The sequence below is a fragment of the Chiloscyllium plagiosum genome, unplaced genomic scaffold, assembly GCF_037043375.1.
Source record: "Chiloscyllium plagiosum isolate Xiang-an unplaced genomic scaffold, Cpla_swu_hap1 HiC_scaffold_16, whole genome shotgun sequence".
Classification (NCBI taxonomy): Eukaryota; Metazoa; Chordata; class Chondrichthyes; order Orectolobiformes; family Hemiscylliidae; genus Chiloscyllium; species Chiloscyllium plagiosum.
This window is the reverse complement of record NW_028270154.1, coordinates 63,170,507-63,197,539: the sequence shown is the minus strand read 5'-3', so window position 1 is coordinate 63,197,539 and position 27,033 is coordinate 63,170,507. Positions and strand designations below refer to the sequence as shown.

At 39.8% G+C, this 27,033-nt stretch overlaps 1 protein-coding gene across 1 annotated transcript; it reads right to left on the bottom strand.

Annotated features, from left to right (window-relative positions):
- Nucleotides 1–1,204: 1,204 nt before the first annotated feature.
- Nucleotides 1,205–20,082, bottom strand: atp6v0e1 (ATPase H+ transporting V0 subunit e1). The gene is made up of 4 exons (XM_087995443.1): nucleotides 19,954–20,082; nucleotides 18,781–18,828; nucleotides 4,069–4,188; nucleotides 1,205–1,707 (listed from the first exon to the last, which is right to left on the bottom strand). Exons 1-3 carry the CDS (start codon nucleotides 20,055–20,057, stop codon nucleotides 4,095–4,097), a joined length of 246 nt encoding a protein of 81 aa, XP_087851569.1. The 5' UTR covers nucleotides 20,058–20,082; the 3' UTR covers nucleotides 1,205–1,707; nucleotides 4,069–4,094.
- Between the last annotated feature and the right edge of the window lie 6,951 nt (nucleotides 20,083–27,033).

The window sequence follows — 27,033 nt, the reverse complement described above, 5'->3', positions numbered from 1 at the left end:
CCCATCTGGTCAAGATCCTGTTGTAATCGGAGTAACCTTCTTCACTGTCCACTACACCTCCAATTTTGGTGTCATCTGCAAACTTACTAACTGTACCTCTTATGCTCGCATCCAAATCATTTATGTAAATGACAAAAAGTAGAGGACTCAACACTCCACTCGTCACAGGCCTCCAGTCTGTAAAACAACCCTCCACCATCACCCTCTGTCTTCTACCTTTGAGCCAGTTCTGTATCAAAATGGCTAGTTCTCCCCGTATCCTGTGAGATCTAACCTTGCTAATCAGTCTCCCATGGGGAATCTTGTCGAACGCCTCACTGAAGTTCATATAAATCACATTTACCGCTCTGCCCTCGTCAATCCTCTTTGTTACTTCCTCAAAAAACTTAAGTTTGAGAGACAGGATTTCCCACACACAAAGCCATGTTTATCCCTAATCAGTCCTTGCCTTTCCAAATACATGTACATCCTGTCCCTCAGGATTCCATCCAACAACTTTCCCACCACTGACATCAGGTCCACTGGCCTATAGTTCCCTGTCTTGTCCTTACCACCCTTCTTAAACAGTGGCACCACGTTAGCCAATCTCCAGGCTTCCGATACCTCACCAGTGACTATCGGTGATACAAATATCTCAGCAAGAGGCCCGGAGACAGGGAATTAGAGAAACAGATGTTAGTTACTGCCCCACAGAGTGAGTAATCAAATCTACATGTTGTGGTGGCACAGACTTGATGGGTTGAATGGCCTACTTCTGCTCGTGTCTTATGGTCTTAACCGCTTTGTTTTCATAAGCACAATAACACCCATGTTCTTATTCCAGTCACAAAATGTACTCTTAGCAACAGTAATCAAGAGTGCTATTCATGTCAGAAGCACATGGCCATCCTTCCTAAATTTATTTCTATTTAATTTTAATTCCACAATACTTAACGTTCATCTACAGACAAGCACAATACTGTTGCAATAGTTCAGCTGTGGCATGAGGTTTCAGTTTCCTTTTACATACCTGAAACAAACTGTCAGAGAGAACCACAAATCTTAATCTGATGTCATGTCCATACTGCTTAACAGCAAAATCACAAATACATTTTTAGATTACTATCGTTCCTTAATTAAATCAAATTGGTCTATAATCCAAAAACTGGACCCTTGCTAAATTTAATGTATAAATGCTTTAGAGAAAAAAAGGTATAGCCATAACTAGAGCTTTTCATCAATTATTTATTGTCATAATCAGATTTTGATTCAATTTTGATTTTAGTAAAAGAACAGAAGGCAAGAAACACAAAAGCAGTGTATAAATGCTCCAACTAGATCTGCATACTCACATTGCAGTAGACAGATCAGTATAAAAATAAGACCCCAGAAAATAAACACTTGTTTGACAAAATATATTATTTTCTCAGTGCTACATTCTGACAATTTCTCTTTACATATTAGTATAAATGTCATAAAAAATGTCCAATTCTTCAGCTGTATAACATATAAGCAGAGTGAAGCTTCCAATATATTGCAAAATATTTACATTTTTGTTAGTTTTATTACTTCAAACTCTAAGCATCAATACCAATTGCTGAATTATAAATCAGAATGCAAAACATCCACCACTGTTGAATGCCATTTGCAAAGGTTGCATTTACGAAAGCCGCCTTCTATGCAAAGGAAATGAATCAATTGCAGCGATTTTAAAGGTATCTTCTTTCTCTATAAAGAGAGAGATTATATAAAACATAAAAGATCCACAGTGCAGATACAAATACTTTCATAGGTAAAAATACAATTGTTGGCTACTAATTCCAATGATTATTTTTGAAAAAAAAAATGCTGACTGGCAAAATGAGACCCACAATTATTCCTTCTGCTTCCAAAACAGCAATGACTAAAGGCTTCAAATACTTGCCCCATAAACTTACTCGAATTGATAGATTCTCCTGCTGTTTGAAAAATAATGCCATTTCTATTCCAGAAGTGCCAGTGGAATATTGAATTATATTAAAGGTCAATGCTTCATAAAAGCATTAAGTTAAGCACTTGGCTTTTACTCTAATGGACTCAGCCATGGAAGACAATTGGCAACTATAGGACATACTGTACTCCCATGAATTACATATTTATACAAAATTCGAAAAAATGGTTCTGCTCATTACTTTCGGTTAATAAGTTACATTACTTTGCATAATTCCCCAGATATCTTGCATAGTCACATGTTGCATGGAAAATGCCACACCTAATAACTTTAAAACTTGAAGATTGGCCAGAAAAGGTTGGATAATCAACTCTGCCTCTAAAGAAGCTTTTCATGCTCAACTTTTCTCTTGGCATGGAATGTCTGAATTACACAAAATGGTTCAACTGTCTCTCACGTATTTGTGGAGGTCATTGTTGCTAAGTGAGCACACAAACCATTTTAAGTGTATGTTCTGACAGAACATGCATTATGGTCACGTCCTGATATTTCTGGGAAAGTTTAAACGGAAATGAAATACTGTGGTCCAAAGCACTGCTATTTTTGCTTTGAAGTCACATGGTACAGTTTGTATTTCCTTTACTCCACCACATATCCTCACCTTAAAAGCAAAATTACCGGTCTAGATATCCAGACAAAAAAATAAAATAAAATATCAAGATATTACATAATGGTGGCCATAAAGGTGTTATGAAGTAAATGATACATGGTCAGTTGAGCAAAAGCTTGATCAAAGATATGGGTTCTAAAAGATACTGCCTCAAACATTTCCCCCACAATGACCCCATTGCAAGGTTTGAAAATGCTTGAGAACCTCAGTGAGCAGAGAGATAATAAAGGCCTGTTAAAGCAAACGCAGCTGTTGAAACTTGCTCAAACCCGTGGCAGTCATTACTGCCTTGGATCTTGTGACCCAACTTGGGGTCCTAACCACTCTTTTCAACAGGGTTTTCCAAAGTAATGTGGTATAGGAGAAAAGAATTGTGGAGAGGTTTAGAAAGAAAAAAGCATTAGGATCTAGATAGCTTAAGGCACGCTCTTCAAATCAAAAATCCTTAAAAACAGGGAATTTGCAAGAGACCAGGGATAGACAAGCACAAATATTTGGAAGAGATGATGTGGAAGGACATAGGAGGGCGAGAATGAAACTTCCAAATGGTGATGTTCCCACTGCTATCCTGGTTCTTGCAGTTGGCAATTAAGGATATGAAAGATGCCATCTAAAGGAGCTTTGATGAATTTTTGCAGTGTGCCTTGTACATGGTACTCTCAGCTGCTACTGAGTATCAGTGGTGCAGTGTGGATGATCATTGATACTTAGGTATTTTCTTACCAATGGAGATGTTATTACACACCTCTAGAGCAGAAATGATTGGCTCCCGGCTCCAAAATAGAGAGGGATACCATCTATGCATAACAAAAACCATTTATGGATCTTGCATCCAGGTGCAAATGCACATCCCACCAACTCCACTCCATTTTGAAGTTCAAATAGTAGTTTAATAGTATAACCATTTACAAAACCTGACATTACATCCCAGTATAAAACTTTGGGATTAATTGTCCATCCACAGTCAAATATGCTCTTGCAATTGGCTACTGGTGTGATCATCTTGCACCTTCTCCACAGTAAAACAACTGGGGATCTCCTTTAAGCAAGCTATCAAGACTTGTTATTCATCATTATTCAAAGTTTTTCAATTTAAATATCTAAAATCTTAGGCTAGTTTCATCCAAATACAAAAAAATCGAAACTAGCCCAAACAAATGCCAAGGTCACTCAGCTCAGATACTGAAAATGTGTTGCTGGAAAAGCGCAGCAGGTCAGGCAGCATCCAAGGAACAGGAGAATCGACGTTTCGGGCATAAGCCCTTCTTCAGGCTTATGCCCGAAACGTCGATTCTCCTGTTCCTTGGATGCTGCCTGACCTGCTGCGCTTTTCCAGCAACACATTTTCAGCTCTGATCTTCAGTCCTCACTTTCTCCACTCAGCTCAGATAAACTGGTACTATACATGCTTAAAAATCTACATCATCTAAAAGCATAGAACTGTGAAATAAAGTTGCATTCTGTATAAAGCAGTTCCTCAAGAGCTCACCTTATCAAAGACATTCACTGTTGAATTCAAGGCCATTGGTAACGCAAGTACCAGATTGTTTCATTTTTCAACTGTGGACCAAACAGGGGGTTTAATTGGGACAGGATTGCAATCAGCCAGCTGCAAAATCAAAAATGAAAACAACAATTTATCAGCCACATTTTAAAAGGAATATTTTCAAGCTATATGAAAAAGATCATCTACTTTAACAATGCAAATGACAGAATTGTTTATAATAAAGGTCATTCCAGGTTAGCTTCAGATGCATACTGAAGGTTCTTATTGCGCAGTAGTGTTTATACCTTTGATGAAATGACCTGGGATTCAAGTCCTCCCTGCTCCAGGTTGTGTGTAATAACATCGAAATAAGTTGATTAGAAAATATCCACCAGCAACACAAAAGTATCAGTTAAACAATATTAAAATGTTAAAGTAAAGATTTGAGATGGCCCAGGGAATCCCTTGTGGACTCAGACCAGTAAAGCCTCTCTCAGTTCGTCCCAGAGATCGCACTCTTTGGAAGTCTGGAATAAAAACCTCTTACAGACAGTTTAGTTTAATTTTAGGCATCCCCTTTATTCACTAATAGCATCACGGTTACAACATAACACTGATACCTATAAGCTAAACTAACTAGGTTCAAGTGCCCCAGCAGGCTACTCCAATTTACTGATACAACATGGCTTCCTTTATACAAAAGTTTGAAAAAAAATTGCATGTTCTTAATTATACAGATAACAGTGAAAGACAATTCATAAAGAAGAAAAGTTAATTGACAGATCTGTGCGCACTTGACTGATCACTTCTACAGGCCTTGAGCTATCTATCAGGTGGGAAAAACAAATCCAGCCGAGTTCGACGTCTGTTGTCAAGATAAGTTCCTGTAAAGAAGTACCAGTCTAAATTAAGTGGGAGATGTCATAAGGTAACCTTGCACAGCTCGCATGTCTGATATCATTGTTTTATGAAATGGCTTCTTCGCAAGGAGGGCAAACTTTTGACCATAAAATGGCTTCCCGACAGATTGTGTCAGAATCTCTTCAATGTTAGGTTTAGAATAATTTAAATTCAAATAAGACATAAGGTCTGATTAGTTAGAATTGACAGTGGGGCAGTCTAAGGTCTGTAGAGTGGTCTGTAAGAACAGCAAGTAAGTTAAGGCTTCATCAATATTACCTTTTATAGAGTTTCTATTTAACAACCAGTAATGGCTACTCAATATCATAAAGTCTTAAAATGCAATTAAATTCAATCCATAGGAGGTAAGCACTAAGAGTTAATTTTCTACTAGCTCCAACAGCCATCGGCACTAAAATGGTCTCTCTCTCGTGTCCTTTTGAACTCTCAATTCAGGGTTTTGTAACAGCAAAGCTTTTTTTCCCTCTGTATCTACCCCACTTGCAAGGGGTAATAAGAATCCATTATAATTAACAGCACCTGACCGTTAATTACAAAGCTTTTGATAGTACAGAGTTCCATTTCAGGGTCAGAATCAAACACTGTCACATTAATTTCACAAGGGAACAGCTGTGAATGTATCACTTGGTGTCCTGTCTACAGTACAAAACTCATGTAACCAAAAGATAGTATAACTACAAGATTCCAAATAATTAAAAGATACCAGACAACGTACATTTCTATTATTCAGTACTGCAAAACAATGAAATGAAATGAAATCAAAACACTTTGACATATTGCTGGTAACAAATTCTGAAAAACCAGATGTTACAAGTGGTAAAGGTTAAGGTGAAGTGTAATGCTTAGAACCTTAGGGTACTCCAGAGTCAGAGTCACAGTCTGACAGCACAGCCCAAACTGATCCATGCCAAGCAAAATGTCCATCCACACTAACCCCATTTCCCTGCATTTGGCCCATATCCTTCTAATCATTTCCTATCCATGTATTTGTCCCAGTGCCTTTTAAATGGTTGTTCATGTATCCGCCTCATCCACTTCCACCTGCAGGTCTTTCCATGTGTACCGACCTCTGCATAAAAAAATGTTGCCCCTCTGGTTCCCTTTTATTAGATTAGATTACATACAGTGTGGAAACAGGCCTTTTGGCCCAACAAGTCCACACCGACCCGCCGAAGCGCACCCACCCAGACCCATTCCCCTACATTTACCCCTGAACCTAACACTACGGGCAATTTAGCGTGGCCAATTCACCTAACCTGCACATTTTTGGACTGTGGGAGGAAACCAGAGAACCCGGAGGAAACCCACGCAGACACGGGGAGAATGTGCAAACTTCTTTCCCCTCTGACCTTAAACTAATGCCCTCTTATCGTTAGTTCCCCAACCATGGGAAAAAGACTGAGGGCTTTCATCCTATCCATGTCTCTTATGATCTTATACACCTCCAGAAGGTCCCCCCTCAGTCTCCTATGCTCTAAAGAAACAAGTCCTAGCTTGTCTAACCTATCGCTGTAACTCAGACCATTGAATCCTAGCAACATCCTTGTAAATTTCTTCTGCACTCTTTGCAGTTTAATGACATGCTTCCTGTAGCAAGGTGACCAAAACTGAACATGATATTCCAAGTGCAATCTCACCAACATCTTGTACAACTGCAACATAACTTCCCAACTTCCATACTCAATGCCCGGACTGGTGAAAGCCAGTGTGCCAAAAGCCGCCTTCAGTGCCCTGTCTACCTGTAACTCCACTTTCAGAGAATTGTGCACCTTAACTCCAGGATGCTTCTACTCCATGACACTCCTTAAGGCCCTAGCATTAACCATGAAACTCCTATCTTGATATGGCTTTCCAAAATGCAAGACCTCACATTTATCTATATTGAACTCCATTTACCATTTCCCGGCCCACTTCGCCAAAGACATCTCTGAAATGACTTCGAGTACTCAGACCGCTTGGTACCATGGTAACCCACAAACCTACCAACACAGTTCAACAGTGGCTGATGAACCTAAAAAGGACCCTAAACAACCAACCAGCAAAACGAATGTCATTTACAAAATACACTGCAAGGACTGTAACAAACACTACGGCAGACAAACAAGCAGAAAACTAGCCACCAGGATACACGAACACCAACACGCCACCAAAAGATATGACCCACTATCACTAGCATCCTTACGTACAGATGGAGGAGGACACCACGTCGATGGGGACAACACATCCATCCTAGGACAAGCTAAACAGAGACACACATGGGAATTCCTGGAGGCCTGGCATTCAAACCAGAACTTCATCAATAAACACATCAATCTGGACCCCAGAGAAGAACCGGAAATATTATCACCCACCTGAAGAGACCAAGAGACACAAATAGAAAGCAGGACATAACATCAGCGCTTCACCGGAGACTCTCTGATGATGTTACCTAGCATTATGATGAAACGTCTGAAAACAAGCCTTCCAGCTCAGCGAGTAAACTTACAACCTGAACCTTAAACAGAACTACAAATCTTCTCAAACTGGTTATTGTCTTTCCAACTTGGTAATCTTCTCATCATCATGGTATAAAATTATCAAGTACAATTTAATAAAGCAAATGCAATTCTAGTGCAGTGACACAATTGGCTGGTATAAAATTCTTAAACAAAAGCACTAAAATTACCATTTTACTTTATTCCATATTATTACATAGTATATATTATTCCACTTATTCTTCGACTTGCCTCAGTGATCATGATCAGTACTTAACTTTTAAAAACTTTCACTGCATGAAAGGCCCCAGGTGTAAAAGAGTTAGATGAAAGTCAAATTTGATAGACCATGTTTACCACTTAAAAATACTAAGACACGTATTCAGTCATTTGACCCTTCCTCTGATTCGTAGTGCAACAATACATTATAGTTTGTTACATACAGCAAAGCTGGAATCCAAATGAGTTTAACAAAACATGAATTCATTGACAAAACAGGAGGAAGACTGCCCAGAATCTAGGAGGTTTCTTAAATAATTGACAACCAGACTAATCCTAACCCTATCACAGGAATATTTATTGTTCAAATTTTATAACAGCCACAGTCCATCTCAAGTAATCAATTGCTGTTTCTTTGCCACTTCCCATTTCACCATAAATTGTTCTACTGCACAGGTCACCAACTTTTCCAAAAATACCTATGAAAAGATTTCACAATTAACCACACCACACAAAGTAAATCACAGAGCTTACAATACTTAGAATAGAACAACACTGAGCAGCCCTTATCTTTTCCATCTCCACTTAGCCCAGCCCATGAACCAACTGTCGCAACTTCAACAGCATACAATTTCAGGTATTGTGTACAAAGTGTGCTTTAGTAACTTTCAGAATAACTACAATACAACATTTTGTAGTGATGTCTTGCTCACTAAATAGGCACAGATATTTTCTGTCATATTATTTGTAATTATAAAATAATTCTTCAGAAATCCTCCTGTGTAGTAACACAATGTTTTATTATGCCAAAAGCTTGATAAGTGCAAGCATAGGTTATGATAGCATAAAATAATGAACAATACTTTATTTTAATCCATAACACCTTTTGGCTGCTGGTTCTTAATCGATTGGTCTACGCCAGTAAAGTGTTAAGGGGTTATTTGCTCTCCTGACCTTCAAGAAAGTGGGTGTCCCAGGGGTAGGGTAGTATGTTTCTCTGTCTTGCAGGTAGAATGTAAAAAATTTACATCGTCACCTCCTGCTATTTGGAGTAAATTTACATTCTGAGTAAGAGATAATAATTAGGAAGAACATTGCCGTTAAAATTCTGAACACACCCTGCAGTTAAAAAAGCGATTTACACCAGATCTTGCCATTAAGGAATGATCTACATCACATTTTTTGAAATAATCAAATCACTACATTGTTTCTTGAGTGGCATGTGACTATGGGGAAGTGGCTGGGAGTTGTCCTGTGGGCATTACTGACTGTGATGTGAAATCTTGTAGAAAGGAACTACTGGTCCCTTTGTTGAGATAGCTTTGCTTGACACGCTTCACAAGCATTGCAAAGATTGTTAAGTGATCCTCCGAAAGCCTATAGTTGCTTAATAAATTTTGGCTGTTCACAGAAGTTGGCGTATTGTAGTTGCATCAAGTGTGTAAGAATCTCAAGAAAAAGAACCTAATATAAGGAGAGAGGGTCTGATGGTGGATGATACCTGGCAATCGGTAACTAGTACTGTCGATAGGGCTTTTAAGATAATGGGGTGGGATATGTGCGGGATGAGACACAGAATTTCAGTTGGAAGGAAGCTCTTAAAAGGAAATCAAAAAGAAACAGAGGTGCAAAGAAGAAAATGATATTCAAAGTGTCAAAGAGTGGACAAAAACCTGACAGATGGAATTAAAGTAGCCAAGTGAGAGGTCATGTACCTCGGAAGAATCAAAAGACAGGCTATTATTTGAATAGTGATACTCCCAAATCATGTAGCACTGAACGATCAGGGTGCTGTCAGGCATGAAGCATCTGCTAACATGCAAGTGCTGAAGGCAACAAATGAAAAAGCATTTTTTTTTGCGGGACTGGGTGGGGGAGAAGCGTGGTCTTCTATTGGACTTTAAGAGTAGGGAAGTTTTGTTACAACTGCCACACCCTAGAGAAGAGCACGGTTTTGGTTCCCGTACTGAAAAAAGATATGCTAGCATTGAAAGCAGTTAAAAAGACATTCACTTGGCTGATTCTTGGGATGAAGTGTTTCACTTATCAAGAACTATTAAACAAGTCTTTATTCGTTAGAAATTTAGAAAGAAAAGAAGGAAGATCTTAATTTGAAACATACAGTTCTGAGGAGGACTTATAGAGTAGGTGACGACAAAGCCACTCGGGAGGCTCATCTCAAACTAGAGGACATTATTGCAGAATAAGGATTACTCAAGTAAAACTGAGGTGTGAAGGCCTTTCTTCTCTCTCAAGATAGCAAAGGCCTGGAATTCACTCTCTCAAGTGTAGCAGCTAGGTCACTGGAAGTATTTAAAGAGGTGTACAGATTTTTGAAATCCAGGAGTTGAGGCCAATGAGAAGAACTGAGGACTGGGATTGGGATTGGTCACAATGTTGTAGAAGAGTAAGACAAGCTTGAGTGCTGAAAGGAGAATCAGGCCAATTTCTCATGTTCATCTGGAGGCACAAGGAAAGGGATAGAGCAAGTGATGCACTTATAATGGCCAGTTAGAAGAACTGCTAACAATGCAGGTGAGACTGGTGAGAACAAAAACACAAGTGGGGCCAAAGTTACTGCTGAAGATATTGTTTCCATCTGCATAGGAAGGATGCAGATGGCATGAGAGAAGGGGTCATTAAATAATGCAATTGATAATACTGGGACAATGACTTGATATACTTATTGTATGCTACAAAATACAATGGATTTTAAATAAAAGCTTTTAGAAAGATTATCAGGTGAATTAAACTAGTAGATGGTAATAGATGACAGCATCTATTATCTATTAATTGTAAGAGATGATACCAGTGCATTACCACGAGAGTCCATGTCAGAGAAATTTGCCCAATGGGTTAGAGATCACAAAACGCAGCTCGTGAAATTGACAAACAGTTTATTGCAAGCGATATCGCTGGAAGAGAAACTGACTAGGCTGACACAGAACTGACAGTCTGTACAGGTAGATCAGAATTTCTCTTCCCAGAACTGAGAATGAAACTAGTTTTTATTAGAATGCTGCACAGTGAGGCTGATTAAGAAATGGGGAAAATACAATGCATCTGGAAATGGAGTAATTTAGTTAAAAGGATGCTAATTGGAAAACAGTTATCAGGTGAATGATCTGTTCCTTCACAAAATGCAACATCCTGACAGTATCGATGGTTCCATTCCTTGTCTCAAGTAGGTGTTAATGTCTCCTCTGAAGTGGTGAGGTGCTTCCACTGTCTTGTTCTGGGAGCATGTCCTTGCTGTTGCCTCTCTGTCTGACCTGCTCTTTGCGTGGCTTTAGTATTGCTGGGTTGTGAAAATGCCTTTGGGGCTTTGAGATATCTGTAGTGCTCTGTCAGTGTTAGTGTCAGCATAAAGTGTATTCCCCTGTCTGCGTGGGCTGTCTGGTTTGGCTTGTGTGCCTGCATAGGCGTTCTGGGTGTTTTTTGGTACCGTTTTCCAATTTTGCTTTTGTGGGCCTATTCTCAGTTGGCAGATCTTTTCCCACAGTCTCCATGACTCCAATGAATACACTACCACACAGACTCAAGACTGGAATTCTAAACAAGGACTGTATAATAGAACAAAATTAGTCGTTAGGAATATGCCTTTGATGATATATGCTAAATTAATAACAAGATCTGAGAAATGTCATAATTGTCCCTCAATTAGCATTGAGCCTCAAATACAAACACTTAACTAAGACAACAGTCCTCAATTAGATTCAGATCCCAATAAAACCACAGATGTTTGTTTTTATTAAATACTCGAGTCCATTTGATGCACACTGATTCCGTTAAAGTTGTTGGTGAAAGAATTAGAAACCCTATATTTACTATGGTCCTGCTGTAATACAAGCTAACTTAACTACAGATATTTTGCTGTCTGTTGATGTTCTTGTTAACAAAGGTATACATGAAACCAAAGGCGTGAATACACCTTCTGGAGAAAAAGGGGAGTGCTATTTGATCTGCAGGATGAGTCCAAGCAAGAAAACAGAAAAGAAGTTGGTAAGATCAGCTTTTAGTCATGTGCTGAGTGGGAAGGTCAGAAGAATGGAGCAGTTGGTATCTCAGTCTTGAGATAAGCCTTTAAAAAAGGCACCAAATGGGACAAAAGATAACTGTGGGCTTATGCAAGGAAGGCTTATGCTTTGAACAGGCAGAGTACCAAAAGGAGAACAGATTAGAGTTAGAAGAGTTTATATAACAACAAAAAAAATGCACAATTGGCTCATCATAGATGGTAAAAAGGTGGAGAAAGTAAAGGCCATGGCGGTCTGGATCTAGAGCAGAGGCAAAACATTCACATAAATGAGAGAGAGAAAATTCAGGTTACACAGGCATGTCAACTAGATGACACATTCACACTAAATTGTGAATAAAAACGATAATACTATGAGAAAGGGTGCTAATGCTGCACTCCTTCAGTCCTAAACTAAATGTGTGAACATTGGTCATGGTTCACAGTCAATTCAATTATTATATTAGACCTTAAACTAATTAGCTGCCGTGCGACCAAAATCACTCAGCTATATTTTACAACCATTAACTCTCCATCATAATTTGCTTATTAACATTTGTTCAAATACCCGCATGAGGAAAAAGTATCTATCCTTTCAAATAATCTTTTGATAGCCACACTTCATCCATGATTGCAGTCACAATCCAGACACTAGTTTTACATCTATTTTTGAAATCTATTGCAGATTTATCAATCATACTGACAAATACAGTATACTGTTTAGAAAAAGGGGCACAGAAAATTCAATGCTACAAATGTGACCTGTGGCACCCGAGGAATAAACAGTTAACACATTCATTATATTTGAATTCTAGCACATCTTGATAAATTTGATTGACAGATTATGGTCACAACCAAAAAAATAAATTCAGGACCATTGACCACTTCATATCTGTAGAGCTTCACGTCACAATGGTAAACAGGAAGTTTGATGCTTAAATCCCATTAACATCCTACAAGTGTGATTTAAAGTACTTTGAAATGGGCTAAGAATCTCAAAGTAATTTCTGCAGAACCAATGAAAACAGCATACCAGTGAAAGTAATGTTTATGCATCATAGACCATTGATTTATATTTTCATAAAACTTGAATAATTTGTTTTTGATATAAGCAATAGTGTCAACCATTGTAGCAGTTACTGTCCAACAAATCAACTGTTTCCAACCAGAAGAAATGCATACATATCAATTGTTTAGGAATTTATTTTTAGCCTTTTAGAAAGAGACTTCAGTAGTACAAACAGAACAGCGAAAAAAAAAGGCCAGAAAGAGAAACAATTGGAGAAAAAAAACAAAAAGTCAAGAGAATAGTAAAGATAGAGATTTCATATCCTTATTAAAAGAAAAATTCAAGTCTTTCACAACCAAAGAATTCTAAAATGAAGTGATCAGATACACATGACACACAAACTACAGACATTTGGTTATCTATAAACACCAGAATGCTTCAGTAATCAAGAGGAATGAGATTGCAAATTTTGTTAAACCTGCACTGTTCATTTTGTTAAGCTAAGAACAAAGTGCAAGTGTTGACTCGCTGAATAAAACAAATCAATGACAAGAACATATAGTTAACTGAACTTTTCAGTGGAGATTACCAGGGCACAATACATTAAGAGCGCCATAGCCATAGCACAAGACACTTTACTCAGGAAACAAATCTTGTAGTCAATGCTGAAAAGTAGTTAATCAGCCTAAGGCACTAAAAGAAATTTAACATAGACCAAGTAGCTACAAACATTGACAGCAAATCAGCTGTTCAGCCTGAGCATCTTATGACTCCACAGAAGGGAAGAAAGTTCAAGTAATTAATCTCTATTACCACTTGTAGACACAGTCTCTCTTTATATAACCGGAGTCCACAGGCCTATTACAGACCTCAAGAACATTCAAAAAGGACACATGGGTTAGTTGAACCAATGAATTTGACTTCACATTCAAATAGTCAAAACTCCCAGAAATAAGAACATTAGAAAGAGTAGGCCATGCAGCCTCTCACGCCTGCCCTGCCATTCAATATCATAGCTGATCCGCCCCTCGCCTCAATTTTCATGCCATCTCAATGTAAGCATCAACTCTGATATTTCAAAAATCTGATCACTTTTTAAAGACTCCCAGGGATCTAGCCTCCACAACCCCAGAATTCCAGACATTCACAAACCTCTTGAAGAATAAATTCCTTGCTATCCATTATAAATGAAAGTTTCTTTATTCTGTAACTATATCCCCCAGTTCAAGATTCTTCCACTAGTGGAAGTATCTTCTCAACATCTTCCAAGTTTCAAATATTGAGATACGTTGCATTTCCAGGCTGAGTTAGACTGGGCATTTTGACCACTCAAAAATGTACACATGCTGGCAATATCACATATGCAAGGATATTTTCTCTGCAAAAAAAAAAAGAGCCTACAGTTCATCAGAAAATGTCTTTGACAGAGTTGATTTGTCAGCCAATCAGCATTTCTTTCCTCCTGCAGTATAAACTGCCATAGTTTGAAACTTGGCATTCTTGAGAGTGTCCTGATTAGTGCAAGACAAATTTCAACAAATCTCTTTTCAGTTTGCTGATATTGTTGATAAATTTTATTTTAATACTACAATCAGCAAATTTCAAGCAACAAAGCAGAACTCTATTGACCAATTCAAATTAATTAGTTGGGTTGCATGAAAGTGCCACAGCAAAGTCACTTTGTGCAGTGCAACAACACAAGCAGTAGCTAATATAAAATAACGTGACAAAAGGGAGACTCCTCCTCCTGACAATTATTTTAAGTCCAATTGATTTTATCATTGTCCATACAGTCAAATCTGAGAGACTACTAAATCTACTTCCCTTATTCTTAACCTTGATTCAGATAGATTAATAAACATGTGATGAGAATATGGAATCAGCTACCTGAGGTAAGCACATATAACATAGGTGTATTTAAGTGGAAGCTAGACAAGCACGAAGAAGGGGATGGAGGAAAAGAGATGGCGATGAGGAAACATGAAACAGGTTTGAATGCAGCATAAACATCAGCCTTGAATGGTTGAGCTAAATGGCTGGTCACCATGTTAATGCAATACTGAATAAGGTTCATAGGAGTGTTCTCAGATAACGTTATGGTTCCGGTCCTCCTGGACGGAGGTAATCATAATGGAAACAAACTAAAATTTAATCAATAAAAGATAAAGAATCTTAATCTTTGCATCATGTGATAAATAATTCAAACTTTGTCATCTTTGATACAATAACCTCAAATAAACCACTGGCATTCTTTTATTCAAAACCTATTTAATCTTCTTGATCTATGTTAACAATTATCTTCAGTCCGCTTAGTATTACTACTTATAAGAAACTGAACCAGAGGGTCTGCAAAGTTGAAAATGTAACAGTTACAACATGGGATTCAAGTCAGGCAACTAACTGATCCAATATTTTTAGGAATAGAGATAAACAATATTTGAACACAATGACAAAGCAAAGCTTCAGGAAACTTAAATAATACAATACAAATACTACCCATGAAAACAAGACACTACAAAGTGGTAAATGCAAAGACTTAGATAGTAGATTCTAAAGAATTGTTCTAGCTTGAGACCAGAGAAAAAAAACATTTGCTACCCAGCCTCAGGCAACATTTTGCAAACTAATATGATTCCTGCTGGTGGATAAGTCAAATCTCAGAAGGAAACATAGCTTAATAGATCATATTATTGCAGTTGATTACCATGGTGGTTAGTTCACAGAAACATGCAACATAGAATGAAGATATTTTTTAATTGAAGAGTGAGTTTATTGCACTAGAACAAGCTGTATCTATGATAGATAAAAAGTTCTTAAACAGCAAGACAAATTTTCAAATGATCTTTTTACAGATAGTCAACTCAAGAAAATTTCACTCCCACCTCAACTCAGTATTTAGATAACCCAAGTCCTCCAATTCCTTTTCCTTTTAAAAAAGTGCCCATAAACATTTTCAGTTCGAAGAAAATTTCTGTCGAAACTAACTTGGAAGTTCACATGAAGACACTTTGGCTAGGGTGACTGGCTCCCTTGAACAAACACACGATGTTCCTGCTCGGAGAAGCTTTTCTCCCTCCTGAACAAAAACCTTGAATCTACTTTTCTGAAGTCAAAACTAAACTGTGGCTTTACAGCCTTTTGTAAACTCAGCAACAAACACTCAATCCATTAATGCCAGAAGGGTTCGCCAAAGAATTTGACAGCAGTCACATGTCTTCTTGAATTGGTGCACTTTGGACACTTTTCAACTGACTTTTTAACCTGTTTAAAACAATGACCTTCGCAAATCTGACCCACATCCTTCTGCTTCTATTTTGAAATTCAGAATTGAAATTATTGACATATAATACATCTTTTTGGAGCTTGGGGTGGAGGAAAAGAAAACAGATTCTGTAGTTACTATTGTTGCTTCCATTTCATTCTTTGCTAGTCCATTGGTTTACTTGGATTTACTGTCTCTATCAAAAAAGGCTTTCCTGTTTTAACTACAATTTAGTTAACTACTTGTATACAAGGTAAATACTTTCAGGAACAGAAAATATGCGAACGTGGGACTTTTATACACTTTCATTTTCAAAGTACATCACATTGACCATTTTGTATTTCATAGTGCCATCTGTTGGTCTTTTTCCCAATGCTGTAAATTGCAGATCTAAAAATAATTAATCAAGTTAGTCAAATCTACAAATATAGATGCTCAAATAACTAAATTTTGAGCAAAGTGACAATTGTGGAGTTACATTTGACTATGGCGGATTACCAGATAGATTATTGAAAGACTAAAGTAATTGAGAAATAATCCAAGCTCTTATCTTCATCTGATTTGATACACATTGCTCAATTTACATGACCACAGTAGTTTTTAGGAATGACCAAACATCAAGCAGGCAATAGAGGGTTACACTTGAAATTGATTCCAAGGATCTGGACCAGGCTACAGTTGGATTTGCATTCTGTAATAAAGCATTTATGCATTTTTTTCATATGTGAATGTAGTCTGGTAACAATTTGTACATTATATCAGTGTTAGCTCCAATAATTTTTACATAATTAACCTCTCCAATAGAAAACCACCCACAAGGAACTTCTCGAGTGAAAAAAATTTCATTGCATTCACCCCTTTCACTAATTCAAATAAACCAAATAACCAATGCCTGAAAACAAAAAAAAAATTGCTGGAAAAACTCAGCAGACCTGGCAGCATTTCAGCATCAGAGTCTTACAGCAGGGAAACAGGCCCTTCGGCCCAAACTGGCCCATGCCGACCAAAACATCCCTTCATGTAAACCCCATTTCCCTGCACTTGGCCCATATCCTACTAACCCTTTCATGTCCAAATGCCTTTTATATGGACCCACCACAACCATTTCCATATGTATATCACTAAAAAAAAAAAATTGCCCCTCAGGTTTCCTTTTATTCTTTCCCCTCTAACCTTAAACTGATGCCTTCTTTTCCATGATTCCCCAAACCTGGGAAAAAGACTGTCTGCATTCACCCTGTCCATGTCTCATGATCTGACACACCTCTAGAAGGTCCCCGCTCAGTCTCCTACCCTCTAAGGAAAAGAGTACTAGTTTGTCCAACATCTCCCTGTAACTCAGTTTGCTGAATCCTGGCAACATCCTTGTAAATTTCTTCTGTACTCTGTCCAGTTTAATAACATCCTTCCTTTAGCAAGGTGACCAAAACTGAACACAATACTTCAAGTGTGGCCTCATCAACATCCTGCACAACTGCAACATAACTTCTCAACTTCTATATTCAATGCCCAGACTGATAAAGGACAGTGTGCCAAAAGTCTTCTTCACTGTCTTGTCTATCTGTGATTCCATTTGTAGAGAACTGTGAACCTGAACTCCGAGATCCCTCTGTTCCACTATACTCCATTCACCATAAAACTCCCACCTTGATTTGACTTTCCAAAATGCAAGACCTCACACTTATTGATATTAAACTCCATTTGCCATTTCTTGGCCCACTTCCCCAGCTGATCAGCACCAACCCCTGTGGCACTGTACTAATTACAGGCCTCCCGTCTGACAAACATCCACTATTATCCTCTGCTTCCTACCATCGGCTCACCCTGAATTCCATGTGATTCCAAAGGAGCTTACCACATGGAACTTTATCAAAGGCTTTACCAAAATCCTTACATACTACGTCTACCGTCCTGTCCTTATCAACCTTCCTGTTCTGAAGGAGGATCACTGGACCCAAAACGTAACTGCTTTCTCTCCACAGATACTGCCAGACCTGCCAAGCGTTTCCAGCAGTGTGTGTTTTTGGCACTAATTCAATTGTTTCCACTGACAACATATCCTGTCTTAATAACTGTACAGACAGGATCAGAACCACCTTTTACGATTCAGTTCAGTTACATTCTAGAACAGCAAATTCTAAGGTCAGCATTATTTTCTGGAGTAAGAGAAAATATGCATAATCAATGTGGCATAAAAAAGTGCTTACAGCAGCTATCCTTTTTAGTTTGTAGCTTTTTAAAGTTTGTCACTTGTAATGTAAACCTCCAGAAGCAGCAAGTATCTTGACAGTCACATTATGAGACATTCCTCTGTAAAAATATCAGCATCAATATTCAAAACATTTTACCTTTCAAATTGCAAGAGGATATACATGGGAAGTAATAGTGTGACCAATATAAGATTTAGGAAATGTGGTTTTAATTATATGTTTTATCTGAAGAATATACTGCCGTTGTCTTTCTTAGATAATGTGCTTTTGGTCTAACAAGAGCATGGGTTTCATTTTGTGATCGCCAAGCACCACTTTCAGAAGAATCATGACAGTCTTCTATTCAGATTTCTACCATTATGCTAATATTCGTAATTTGCTTTCAAGGTCAAACAAAAATAACTAATTTTGAAACAAGATTAAATATATAAAAATTATTCAAACTGATGGTCCATAAATTTAAATTCAACATAGATCACAGTTTGGATAATGAAGAATTTCTAAACAGGGATTGATATCTTTAACACATTTAATTGGAAAGTAAATTATCAGTCCATATTGTACTTGAAATAACCTTCAACAGGAAGTGATTTGTTTATACTCACAAAAGATAGCAGCAAACAGCACTTGTCACCAGCATAGTGTTAATAACGCTGGAAAAAATAGAACATTGAAGTACATGGTTCAGATTATTTGTTAAAATTAGTATTTCTTCCTCAAAACATTGACCAGTTTTCTCCAAAATTATGAAACTGATTGAAAGTAATTAAACATTTCCATTCAGTACCTTTTACTCATAAAACCACAATCGGTTTAAAGGCAATGTTATTGTGTACACAAAGGTCAGATAACACCCCTGTACCCTGAATTAATGCCATTTTCCAAGATTAAATGATCACCAGTAGAAAATGTGGTGCACTTATTTCTATGCCAGAACTAATGCTCAGCTGTTCCATACGATTAAGTTTTTTTTACTAAATATGAAAATTAGGGTGCACTTAGTTCAGCATTACAATATTGCATTACACAAATTGCAATATTTCCTCCAAAATGTGCAGTCAATTTTGTTTTTATCTTTGACCCCAGTAAACCACTAACCACATGTATATTGCAGCAATGCTATTGTAACTTGGAACAGTAATATTTAACACCAAGAGTATCACACGTTGTTTAACACATAGACAAAAACAATTAACATTTTAAAACAAAGTTACAGATTGTTTCAAACTCAATGAATGAAAACAAAACTATCAGAACACACCCCTGAATCATTCTTCTAGAATTAAATAAACAAGTTAGCATTTGTTTGTCATCCGTCAAAACGATTCCTGCCCTCTCTTGCACACCCACCTCCCTGTTTCCCATTTCTCTCCAAAACTTAACATTTACTATGGCCAAGGCAAACTACCTTCATCACCTACTTTTCTCATACCGCACCAATGAGAGAATACAACAACTGACTCGCTACGCATGGCACTTTCTTAAATTAAACCCATTCTCAAAAGTACAATGTTACTAGCTACTTATCTCTTTTGCTCTCTCTTGCGTCAAAGGGGTCGCATTGTTGCCAGAAATGTCTCTTTGCCCCAGTACTGGGCCATTCTCTTAATCCCCTTTAATGGAGAAGCTTCTCTCCCACATCCACACTTCGACAGGACGGCGCCTCTCTCCTACACCCCCAGCCCTTTAACAAAGTAGGCTTTACCTTCCTCACTTCCTCAGCTTCGCAAAGAGTAATCTACCGCCTGAGTCGGTGCCCCACCCCCAACCAACCTCACCCTCTATTCGGTCCTTTAGGGATGAACCAGGGCACAACGCCGCCCACAACACCCCAGAAAACAGTGAGAACGATGATGGGCACCGTCAAACCACTGTAACCCATGGCGAAAATTCCAACCCGTCTCCCGGAAACCAGCCACAGGAAATGACGTACACAACACCGCCCCCTTCGGTCATGTGCCCGGTCCGTACCGGACATCACACTGACTGCAGGCGACATCCAATCAGAAGCGTGAAAGGAGCCGGAAGCCCCGCCCCAATCTGACTGCTGGGGTGATGTGCTGTGACGGTTTGGGATCAGCCCTGACATTGGGATTGAGAATGTGTTGCTGGAAAATCACAGCAGGTCAGGCAGCATCCGAGGAGCAGGAGAGTCGACGTTTTGGGTAAAAGCCCTTCATCAGGGATGAGGTTAAGAGCCTTGAGGGGTGGAGAGATAAAGGGAGGGGAAGGTAGCTGAGAGTTCAGTAGGCAGATGGAGGTGGGGGTAAAGGAGCGTGGACAGGAGTGTGGAATGGAGTGGATAGGTAGGTAGGAAGGTGGACAAATAGGACAGATCATGAGCGTGGTGCTGAGCTGGAAGTTTGGAACTGAGGTTAAGTGGGGAGAGGGGAAATGAGGAAACTGGTGAAATCCACATTGATGCCATGGGGTTGGAGGGTCCTGAGGCAGAAGATGAGGTGTTCTTCCTCCAGGCATCAGGTGATAAGGGATTGGCAATGGAGGAGGCCCAGGACCTGCATGTCATTGGTGGAATGGGAGCGAGAGTTGAAGTGTTCGGCCAAGGGGCGGTGGGGTTAGTTGGTGTGAGTGTCCTGCAGATATTATCTGAAGCGCACTGCAAGTATGCGTCCTGTCTCCCCAATATCGGGAGCAATGGATACAGTACATGACGTGTGGAAATGCAGGTGAAAATTTGGATGTGGAAGGCTTCTTTGGATGGAGGTGAGGGGGAGGTATGGATGCAGGATTTGCAATTCCTGCAGTGGCAGGGGAAAGTGCTGGGAGGGGAGGGTGGGTTATTGGAGGGTATGGACCTGACGAGGCAGTCGAAGAGGGAACGGTTTTTATGGAAAGTGGATAGGGGTAGGCAGGAATATATCTCTGGTGGTGGGGTCTGTTTGTAGGTGGAGGAAATGGCGGAGGATGATGTGATATCTACGGAGGTTGGTGGGGTGAAAAGTGAGGACCAGGGGGTGGTTCTGTCCTTGTTGTGTTTGGAGGGGTGGCGTTCGAGGGCGGAGGTGCAGGAAGTCGCTGAGATGCGCTGGAGGGCATCATCAAACACATGGGAGGGGAAATTGTGGTCCTTAAATAAGGAGGCCATCTGGTGTGTTCTCTGGTGGGGCAAGTGCCACACTGGTTTAACTTGGACAGTCGCAGAAATGTTCTGATGCAGATTAGTCCATTCGCCCTTGGAAGTCCAGAATGGCATCATGATTTAGTACCAAACCAGAAAGTGCTGGAGGAAATCAGCAGATCTCACAGCACCTGCGGACAGAAAGACCCAGTTGACGTTTTGGGTCCAGTAACCCTTCAGAAGTGTTACTAGTAGGAAGGAAAAGGTGGTACATGCTGAGATGGAGGGGACAGGTATTCAGGCACTTGGATTATTGAATTTGACACTCAGTCCTGAAGGCTGCAGGGGTTTTCTGCAGAAATGTTCTGCATAGGGTCTATGCAACCTTCAGCACTCAGTACCGACTATCACATTTTATAGCCTGGATATCTAACATGTCCTTTTACGCACTCCAATATCCCTGGTCCTGACATGACATGGGTTGCTTTGCTCACAGCCAACCCAATTTCACCTAATATTCCCATTACCGGCTTTCCTGTCTGCTTAGCTCACCATTAACTATCCCTTTGTCTGCCTAACTACTGTTTTCTCTCTCGGTGGACTCCACGTCCACCTATCGCATACTACGTTTCCACCTCCTGCCTTTAACATATATACATTTTCCTTGCTACTATCGGTTCTGAAGAAGGATCCGAAATATTAACTTTTACTCTCCACAGATGCAGATCTTGTTTCAAATTTCATGCATCTGCAGTTTTTTTTATTTCGTGCTGTTCTCCGTAGCCTTGCCATATGGTAATTATTAAAATAAAAACAAACATTTGTTAGAATACCTTGGACCCCTGTCCATATTTCCAGGCAGTGCAATCCAGAACAGAAACATTTTTGTTTGAAAAAACTTTTTTCACATCACACATTTTTTACAGGTCATTTAAAATCAGATTTTTGATCCTTTTACAAATGCTCATGATTTCGAAAACTTCTTATAGATTCCCTCTTGGTCGTCTCTCCAAGGAGGCTAGCTCCAACTTCTCCAATCTAGCCTTATAACTTGAAATTTCTCAGCCTTGGAACAAATCTTGTAAATCTCTTCTGCATTCTCTTCAATCTGTTCATATTCCTCCTATAGACTGTGGCCCAGAACTGTCCAGCTAAGTCTAACAAGTGTCATAATTTCAGAATCACGTTTCTGCTCTTGCATTCTGTGCCCTATTAATAAAGCCCTGTATAAAGTATTAGTTAACTTAGTTAACTCTCTGCCTGTCATGTCTCCTTTAGTAATACATGCACGTATATGTCCAGGTCTCTCTGCTGCTTGACCCCCTGAAGTATTGTACCTTGTACTTTATATTGACTCGCCATGCTTTTGCTAGAAAAATATGTCACCTCATACTTCACTTCACCTGCCACCTACCTGCCCATTCTTGCAACTTGTCTATGTCTGTTTTTAAGTTCTATAGTCCTTTTCGTGGTTTACAATGCTTCGAAATTTTGAATACAAACTGTGAAATTGTCCTCTGCATACCAATACGTAAATCTGAATATGTATATATCAGGAAAAGTATAGATCTCAACACTGACTCCTGGATAACTCCACGACAAACTACTGATATTTCTCTAGTCTGAATTGCATCCATTGACCATTACACTCTGCTATCACTCAGCCAATTTTGTATCCACCTGGTTACTATCCGTTTTATTCTATGAACCATAAAATCTCTCTCGAATCGACTCTGCTGCAATGTATCTGGAAGACCATGTACACAACATCAACAGCATTACCCTCATCAATTCTTTCGTTACTACTTCAAAAAACTCAAAGGTAATCAAACATGATTTCCCCTTCAGATATCCATGCTGACCCTTCCTAATCACCCTACCTTTTTGCAAGAAACTAATTCTATTTTCATTTTTTTCTGGAAGCTTCCCAACACTGAGTTAAACTAATTGGTCTCTAATTTCTGAGCTTATCCTTATAACAGTCTGAGAAAAATGGTGCAATGTTTGCAATTCTCCAGTTTTCTGGCACTTCCCGAGTGTAGGGAAGACTGAAAGATTGCTGCCAGAGCCTCTGTCATATCCATTCTCACTTCCTTCAATATCTTGGATGCATTTCATCCAGTCCCAGTGCCTTGTCAATTTTAACACTTCCTCGTTATCAATCTTGACCCCTTCTAATGATAGCAACCCACTCTGTCGCTGTGGTATGGGCAGCATCTGCTTCTTTAGTAAAGACAAATGCAAAGTACTTAGTGTGCTTTTTCTTCATGTTATCAATCCTGTTTCTTGCTCTAATTAACTCTATTCCTTTTGCCACTCCTTAACTATGAATATACACACTTTGGATGCTCCTTTGTTTGGCTGAAAATCTTTCCTTATAATGTCTCTTTGCTTCTTTAATTTGCTTTTTAAACTCACCTTGGTTCTCATCTGTTTTTCAACTACCTGAAACCTGTCATAATCACATTTTTTTCTTCTAAAATTCTAACCCCTCTGCCAGTATGCATTGCATTTGTTTTTTCTCCCTTTCCCCTTTGAGGGAATATACTTTAACTGTGCCAAATCATCTCCTCTATTAAGGTAGCCCAATGTTCATTTCCAGTTTTCTCACAAATCCTTTGCTTCAGCATATCTTGCCCAGCTCCATTCTTGACCTATTCTTGGCCAATTGATTTTTTTTAACTCTTGACTGACCATTGCCATTGGACGAAAGTGAGGACTGCAGATGCTGGAGATCAGAGTCAAGATTAGAGTGGTGCTGGAAAAGCACAGCAGGTCAGACAGCATCCGAGGAGCAGGAAAATCGACATTTCGGGCAAAAGCCCTTCATCACCGTGATGAAGGGCTTTTGCCCGAAACATCGATTGACCATTGCTATTCTCCACTGTCATCCTAAACCTTATGATACCTAAATGTTCCCCTACTGACACATCATCTACCTGCCCCAGCTCTTTTCCAGCAAGATATAGCAGTGTTTCCTTTCTTATTGGACTGGATGCACATCATTGTAGGAAATTCTCCTGAGCACAATCCAGGAAAGATTGCCCCACATTGCCTCTTACATGACAGGAATATAAATTTGGATCCCTCTTTCCAGCCATTTATTCATCTGCCTTATCATATTTCTGTACTCACTTGTACATGGGGTACTGGAAATAATCTGAAAATTGCTACCCTTGAAGTCCTGCATGCTAATTTTTGTTTGTAAGACCGCATCACCCTTCCAACTTAAGTCTATGAGCCCAAAGAACTCCACGACCTTTAGCTATTCGCCATCTCCCAGAAAAATATTCTGCAGCTGCTCAGTAACATCCTTGACCATGGAATCAGGGAAGCAATACACTATCCTATACTCATATCTATTGCTACAGAAAACCTGTCTAATTAATCTCCTCTCAGTATTGATGCCACAAATGTGACTCTGACTACACTCTCTTAAGGAACTAGTGCCTTCATCAGCTTCCAAAACAGAAAAATGATTTGTGAGCGAAACCCACTCCTGCACTACCTGCCTGTTTGTTTTGGACCACCTGGCAATAAACCATTCTTTTTCCGCCATTCAGCCTTACATTGTCATGTCCAATCTATTTTCATAAGTTTCATCCTGACAGACATTCCACAATATCTGTTCTGAAACCCACTGCTCAAGTGTCTGCAGCTGCCAGCTGCACTTATTTGTGTAATGAAAACAGACATTCAAGCAGTTTGGATAGCAAATAGTATTTTGGCCTTAATTGCAAGAGGGTTTGAGTAAAGGAGCAAGGAAGTCTTACTGCAGCCATAGAGAGCCTTGGTAAGACCACACCTAGAGTATTATAGTCTCCTTACCTAAAAATATGTATTTGCCAGAGAGGAAGTGCAGCAAAAAAATAACAGACTGATTTCTGGATAAGCAATTTTTTCATATGAGGAGAGATTGGGTCAATTAGGGCTGTAATCACTGTCATTTGGAAGAATAAGAGAGGATCTCATTAAAACATAAAGTTCTGACAGGGCTGGCCAGCCTGGCTTTAGGGATAATGTTTCCCTTGTGTGTCTCGAAAGAGGAGTCATGATCTCAGGATAATGGGTTAGGCCATTTCAGACTGAGATTAAGAGAAATTTCTTCACTTGACAGGTGAACCATCTGTAAGTTCTCTACCATAGAAGGCTGTGCAGGCCAAGCCACTGAATGCATTTAAGAATGAAATAAATTTCAGGAGGCTAAAGAGATCAATGGGTTTGGGTTAAGATTAGTTGTATGGTGTTGAGTTGAAGTATAGTTTATAATTATGCTGAATGGCCAAGCAGACTCATTGGGTTAGAGACAAAGAAACTGCAGATGCTGGAATCCAATGTAAACAAACCTGAGGGTGGTCCTCACCCTCAACAACTTTTCCATTTCCTCCCAAATCCGGAGGTGGCCATAGGCACCCGGATTGCCCCAGCTACGCCTGCCTCTTTGTCGGCTATGTTGAACAGTCCCTCTTCAGTACCTACACAGGCACTGTGCCCCAACTTTTCTGCCGTTACACCAATGACTGCATTGGTGCAGCGTGCTGCACCCAAGCTGAACAGGACTAGTTCATTGACTTCGCTCACAACTTCCATCCCAGCCTCAAATTCACTTGGTCCATCTTGGACACCTCCCTCCCCTTTCTTGACCTGTCCGTTTCCACCTCTGGTCACAGTCTCCAGGCTGACATTTACTACAAATCCACAGACTCCCATAACTACTTGGACTACACCTCCTCCTACCCAGTATCCTACAAGGACTCTATCCTGTTCTCCCAACTCCTCTGCCACCGCCACATCTGCCCAGACGAGGAAACATTCCACCCAAGCATCCTAGATCTTCTGTATTCCTGATGAAGGGCTTTTGCCCGAAATGTTGATTTTACTGCTCCTCGGATGATGCCTGAACTGCTGTGCTTTTCCAGCACCACTCTAACCTCAATCCTAGATCTTCACCTATTTCGAATAACACACTTCTCCTCCTTCTATCATCCAGACAGCCCTCACTGCACCACCTCCATTCCCTATTCCACTGCTCTAAAACCCCGCCCTTCAAATGCAATAAAGACAGAGTCCACCTTGCCCTCACCTACCATCCCACCAGTCTCCGCATACAATGCATCATCATTAAACACTTCCGCCAATTCCAACTGGACCCCACCACCAAGAACATTTTCCCTTCCCCACTCCTCTCTGCCTTCCACAAGACGTTTCCCTTTGACAGTCCTTCGTTAGAGCCACTCTTCCCACCAAACCCCCCGAACCCCCAGCAACTGGAAAAGATTCAAAACCTGCTGGTATACTACCCCCCCCTCTCACCTCCATCCAGGGCCTCAAACAGTCCTTTCAGGTGAGACAAAGGTTCACCTGCCTCTCTTCCAACCCAGTTTACGGTTTGCTGAGTATCTCAGCCGGGCCAACGAGGCAGACCAGACCTCGCAGTCACCGCCCATTTTAATTCCCCTTCCCACCTCCTTTCCAATGTGACCATACTTGGCTGCCACCAGTGCCACATTGAACCATACTGCAAATTGAAGGAACAACACCTCATCTGCCTAGACAGCCTACAGCCTAGAGGACTCAACATTGAGTTCTCCAATTTCAAATAACCGCCCTTCTCATCCCCCAACTCCCTTCCCAGCCCCTCCTCCTCCCTTCCACTCTTCCCTGCCACCAACTGGATTCATTCCTCCTATTGACCAACCAGGTTGTACTCTGTACCTGTCTTCACCTATCCCCACTTCACTACCGTACCCCGCCACCCCCTTTATCTGCAGCTCCCACA

What these genes read in the sequence shown, in the direction of transcription:
- atp6v0e1 (XM_087995443.1), bottom strand. Translation starts at nt 20,057, where the DNA reads ATGGGTTACAGTGGTTTGACGGTGCCCATCATCGTTCTCACTGTTTTC. An exon ending in CCTAAAGGACCGAATAGAGG is followed by an intron (nt 18,829 to 19,953) that starts GTGAGGTTGGTT and finishes TATTTTTTCCAG; the next exon opens with CGTTATTAACACTATGCTGG. An exon ending in GCTGTTTGCTGCTATCTTTT is followed by an intron (nt 4,189 to 18,780) that starts GTGAGTATAAAC and finishes TTGATTTTGCAG; the next exon opens with CTGGCTGATTGCAATCCTGT.